General features: G+C 41.7%; 1 protein-coding gene across 1 annotated transcript in view; it reads left to right on the forward strand.

Moving 5' to 3' along the window:
- The window catches only part of PDCD2 (programmed cell death 2), a gene marked incomplete at its 5' end in the record, with an annotated part of 3,572 nt that extends 1,361 nt beyond the window's left edge, over positions 1 to 2,211 (forward strand). Inside the window, 2 exon segments of the mRNA XM_029087021.1 lie at positions 1,250 to 1,371; positions 2,032 to 2,211. Coding sequence (XP_028942854.1) covers positions 1,250 to 1,371; positions 2,032 to 2,211 — 302 coding nt within the window.
- Positions 2,212 to 5,654: the final 3,443 nt, after the last annotated feature.

A 5,654-nucleotide genomic window follows, 5' to 3' on the forward strand; every position in this document is an offset into this window, starting at 1 on the left:
GAACGTAGAGGTTCTGACACAGCATCCTGCTGCACCGGCAGAATGTTTCATGCCTTTTGTACCTGTGGTTAGAAGTGGCGATGGGGATGCCTCCTCATCCTCCACACACCTTAACAACATACCCTAACCTCCCGCAGGTACAGAACTTGAGTTTTGCTGAAGTAAGAATTTAGCACCCGCTCATCTGTCTCAACAGAAATGGGTCAGGATGAGAAGGCACAGGGGTGCTGAAGCCAACGTGGTGGAGGGAGGACCTGCCATCCTGTGAAGTGATTCTAACCAAAGGAGGTGGTGAACCATCATTCTCCTCCCCAGCCTTTGGCCCTCGTGGCTTTCTTTCTCAGCAGAACCAAAACTGCAGAGAGGAGCTCTGTTACAGTCACCAGCTACTTGAGGGGGTTGGTTTGGCTTTTGAGGTTGAAGAAATTAGTGATGGCTTTAAAATTTTAACTATTTAAAACAGAAATCTGCCCCCATGCTATTTCTTGCTAGCACGAGGCTGAAAAATCCACATTGTCAAATGGAACGTGGTTCCTGGCACACGGGCCCGAGTCCATTCAAGTGCTGGAGGAAAAATAAATTCTGTGTTTTACACAGTAGCTGAGGGGTGAGGGTGCACATCCAGAAAGCAGGAGCCTTTGAGGCTGTTCCCTCCTCTGCTTGGGGTAGGTGCATCACCTCCCTCTCTGGCTGTCCCCATAGTGACTGATCTGCGCAAGTGTCCTCTCGGTAATGCCTGCTTTGCTGTATAACTATTTAGACAGCAACAGAACAACAAAGGATATGAATGTCTGAAAATGCTTCCTCCTTGGGCCTTACGACAGTCCACTTGCATTTAGATGCAGAAATGCAAATATTAAGAGCTGAGTTGCATTCCTGACTTTTCTGTACACTTTACGTGCTAATTATCAATCTGCTCCTCCTCCATCTCAAGACTATAAAATATATGACCTAGCATTTCTGGATCTCTTCATTAGAGAAATACAAATCATTGCCATTTATCCCTGGATCATTGAAAAAGTGCTGTATTAATACTTGCATGATTCAAGTATTTAATAAAACTTATATGAAGAACCCATCTTATTTAGCATACCACATTTGCAACTGGTGATAGACTTTGCCATGGGTATTACTTACTTAAAGGAAGTGGCCTTTTTCTGCACCACCTAACAGCTTTGACTGTGTCATTAAATACCAATTTTATGCCAAGATGAAAAGACGATCTTGAGAACTTAAACTTCTGCTCTATTTCAGATTATTAGATACTGCAGAGGAGGAGAAGGGCCAATCTGGGTATCAGGTGAAAATATTCCCGAAGAAAAAGATATCCCAAATTGTTTATGTGGTGCCAAAAGGATTTTTGAATTCCAGGTATGTAAATTCATTTAAAGATAGTGTAGGTAATGTAGTTCAGACCTAACAACACCTCATTGTGTTAGAGCAAAGTAGTTGAAGTTGCCACAAACTATGCTAAATTCTACAGAGCCCTTCTTCACTATTGTAACTGCTTTTTCCTATAGGACTTCCACATAGAGAAGGTAGGTTCCCATCTGATAATTTGCACCATCCATAAAATGGTGAATATGGAACCATCTCTTACATAACAGGAGTCTGATATTGTATGTTTTTTTAAAAACAAACCAGCCTTCATGCTGTAAATTGGGAAGATGTCTGGCTGCAGTCCTGCGCTGTAGAATGTTGAATGCTAGAAGCGTATGTGTGGTGAATACGCTTCATGTCATGCAAAGGCAACACATAGGTACGGAGGTAATTTCAAATGGAAGGGGGCTTACAAATCAGGCACTGCTTAGTCAGTGAGAAGTAAAATAAGTAAGGCTGTGCCTTGGAGTCTCTGTGCATCTACTGCACTGGTTTGGGAATTTATCTTATTTGAGCTGCAGTGGTACTTAGTTGTGATGGGAATTTTGGTGTAAGAGAAGATAAATGAAGGCAGGACCCTTTTTGGGGAAGAGAGGCAGGGACAGGGCAGGGAGCTGTGGCCTGCCTCTAAGCCCTTGTTTTTCCTTGAAGATTATGCCGCAGCTCCTGAACCACCTTCAGGTTGACAGCCTTGGAGAGAGCATGGACTGGGGAACACTGGTGGTGTACACTTGTGCTGACAACTGCGGTGAGGGAAATGAATACCTGGAAGAGTTCATATGGAAACAGGACTTCTCTGCAGGCTCTATTTAACTTCCATCAAGCTACTAACTTGAAGCAGCTAAACAGAATGAATACTTGCTAAAGTCACTGATAACTGCGAGAGAGCTACTAAAATAGACCTTGACAGCCTCTCGTGCTCCACAGGAGCTTTTACTTCAACCTGGTAACGAAGCCAGATGCATTTGTTCAGTGACTTTCACGAATCTCAATTCTGAATGTTTAAATAAAGATGAAATATTTTTGGATTGGTGAAAGTATCTTTTGTTGGCAACTGAACCTCAAGAATTTAGATTGTTGTCTGACAGGATTTTCTTTGTTCTACTCAAAAATTATCATTAATTCACAGAGAAAAGAAGACTACTTTAAGATCATTTGAGTGCTTACGCTCAGCAGGTGCACAGAAGTCACAGCTATGATAAAGCTGCTTAGCCTTTCATGGTGGAACTTTTAACTTAAATCCGCTTCTCTTTCTCAAAAGGGGCACTGAATCTAACTTGGCAGTTGTTACGTGTTCTGGTTAGTTATTTAAGATAACATGCACAAAAAATTGAAGTGTTTTTTCTGACTTAAAACTACTTCGTTAAGTATTTCTTCTACATTGGACTGGCTGGAGCAGAAGTACTCTGAACAAAGCCAGGCATACCAGAACATGCTCATCTTGTTACTTACTGCCTGTAGCAGCAGATGTTCAAGCTGACTTGTACCTTCAGTCTGCCCTCTTTGGGGGTTGGACTAGATAACCTCTGAAGGGCCCGTCCAACCCAAACCATTCTATGATCTTTGGTGAGGTTTAAAGGTAAGTAAGTGCCCTCTGCAGAGATTCTTCTGATATGTGGCAGTCACATAGCTGAGGCAAGAGAAAAATGAAACTGTAACACCGAATTTACTTCTGTGGCTGTAGATATTTGCAGAAAAGATAAGGCTTTTTTTTTTTTTTCCTTTTTTTGTGTCTCAGTACAAAATGTACTGAAGTTACATACTCCTTATCCTGCTCAAACTGCTCATGTCTGGTGGCCAGTGATGCTGAAGGTGATTTTATGAAAGCCCTAGGCCCACTGTGGGATTTTTTTGTTGTTGTTTAGATGTTGGAAATACTCAAATGAGCAGGCAGGGAATGCTGTAAGTATAAACTGCTTGGGCGGCAGAGAACTTAATTTCTAAAAGGGCAGTTTTAAGCCTTGGTACATGTCATGGAACAGCAAACAGTATCTTAAGTCCTAGAGCTAGTACTGCTTGACTGATTTTATTGAAAACCATCCGTAGTTACTTAAGGCTACAAGTTTTCCTGCAGAGTTAAGAGTTTTGCAGATAAACTGGTAATAGTTCAGGGTCCTGCAAAAGCAGGGGCAGTCACAGAGTTGTGTTTAAGAGCACTTGGGAGCGCTCACCAGCTCACAGCGCAGGGTGGTGTGGCACTGAAGACGCTGCAGTGGTTGGGTATCTTAAACTTGCCCTGGCAAAGCTACGTTATTAAACAGCAGCTTTCTGATAAGATCCATGAAACCAGTTATTAAAGCGCCTGGAGAAACATGAGTGTGCGCCACTACGGGGGGAGTAGAGAAGACTAAAGATCAATGTCACTCAAGATTTGCAAATGGAGCAGTAGCAAAGCCAGCCACAAGTTCCTTTTGTCTGGAATGAAACACCAACACAGTGAATACAGAGCCCACGGTTACCTCTGGGTTAGTTTTAGATCAAACTGTTGCAAAGAACATGCAAGTCACAGAAAGGAGGTTACTGTTGCTGGAAATTTCCTGGAGAAAAAAAAGTTTATTTTTAGTTCTCAGCCCGTGAAGCTTCAAGCACAGTTCAGAGGGGAGATTATGTACATACTGACTCGAGGTGGAAGGGCTTTGACATTTTACAGGAACACTAATATAGTGAGACTGTCATAGTTGGTAAAATACAAAAGTAGTAATTTAAAGGAATTCTGGAAGCTAAGCAGAGATCTTCTGTTCCACTTTAGTCAAGTGCAGCTATGTAAGACTTGCATAAATCCCCTCTGTTGGACATAAGGCAACACACACTTGAACACAAACTTCTTTAACCAGTCCTCTCTCTTGCTCTAACATACTAGAAATATTCAAGCTAGACGTTGCCAAGGGTATGACTGTGGGTAAGCAAGTCAGAGCATTGTTGAGGTTCTCTCAAAACAACAAGTCATTTACAGTAGTGCATGTGCTACTGAAAAACCCAGATTAAAGTTTTAAAAAGTTTCCATGTATTTCACTCTACCAGCTGGGTAATTTTAAAATTCATTAAGACAGTTCCCATAATTGTATAAACAGGGTTTATTGTACATGTGGAGCTGAAGGAGGAAAAAGAAGGAAGGTATATATTATATATATATGTACAGTGAGCCATTTCCATTAATAAATTTATTCTGTCTTGCTTAATACTGGAAAGAGGGAATGTGTCTGGCACCAAAGAAATCTGAAAAAATTTAAAAGCTTACGTTCTGAAAATTATAAAAACTATGGTCTTATGGAAGGAAGTTAAAACATATATACATGGCAATTAAAGTGGTTTATACACTGAGTGACACAGTTGCATTTGTCTTTTAAACCAACTTAAGGATTTTCTATTAATAGAACTGGCATTAAAACTATTTAAAAGCTAGAATATAAATAAAACTTGGGGGGACTGCTCCAGGAACAGCCCAGTAAAGCAACTCACAGTAACTCAGTAGACATAATCAATAATACAGTTCCCCTTGAGCGTGAGGGAAGTAGGCACTAACTGGGAAATAGTCCAAGTCCTGGTGGTGCAGTTTCACTGGAAGTCCATCTCGTGACTGCTGTGCCATACACGATACCTTTTAAAACAGACCCCTGATTTCTCTGAAAGATGTAGAAACTGTTACGTCGTCTTTCTGAATCCCTTTAAAATAGGATAGATGTTTTCAAATGCTTCATAGATTTCTGCTCGTACTTTAGCACCTAGAAAAAGAGCAGGAATTAAGTTAGTTTATACCTTTCGCCAAATAATTTCAGCTTTTAGAATGGTTATTTGAATGTGACTATAAAAAACCCTATGTGCATCCATAAATCCCTATTTTGTTGTTGTTTAAATACACAGTTCATACAGAGCACACATGTGCAGCCTTCTCACTGTTTGTTCTGATAACTGGTAAAACTCTCATCAGCATCTCCGTGCTTATGCTATACTTGCAAATGGGATTTTTCTACACGTAATTTCCACGGGAGGCCCAACTACAAAGCACAGCCCTACAGGTGTTTCTGCAGAAAGGCCTCAATGGTGGAGATTCTTCTCAGAGTGTGGACATCTAGGGGAGCAAGGTCTGGCAATGGGGACTGCTGCAGAGGCCCACCACTTGCCATACTGCAGGGACACGCTCCTTCTTCCCTCTGCACATCTTGCCGTCTTTTTTTCGCCACAGTAAGACTCGGCACAACGGGAAAAGGAAAGGTGTGGGCGGAGTGCTTGAGGCGAGGGGCTCCTAGACCAGGGGTCCTCAAACTACAGCCCGC

Source organism: Antrostomus carolinensis, unplaced genomic scaffold, assembly GCF_000700745.2.
Source record: "Antrostomus carolinensis isolate BGI_N321 unplaced genomic scaffold, ASM70074v2 scaffold6119, whole genome shotgun sequence".
Taxonomy (NCBI): Eukaryota; Metazoa; Chordata; class Aves; order Caprimulgiformes; family Caprimulgidae; genus Antrostomus; species Antrostomus carolinensis.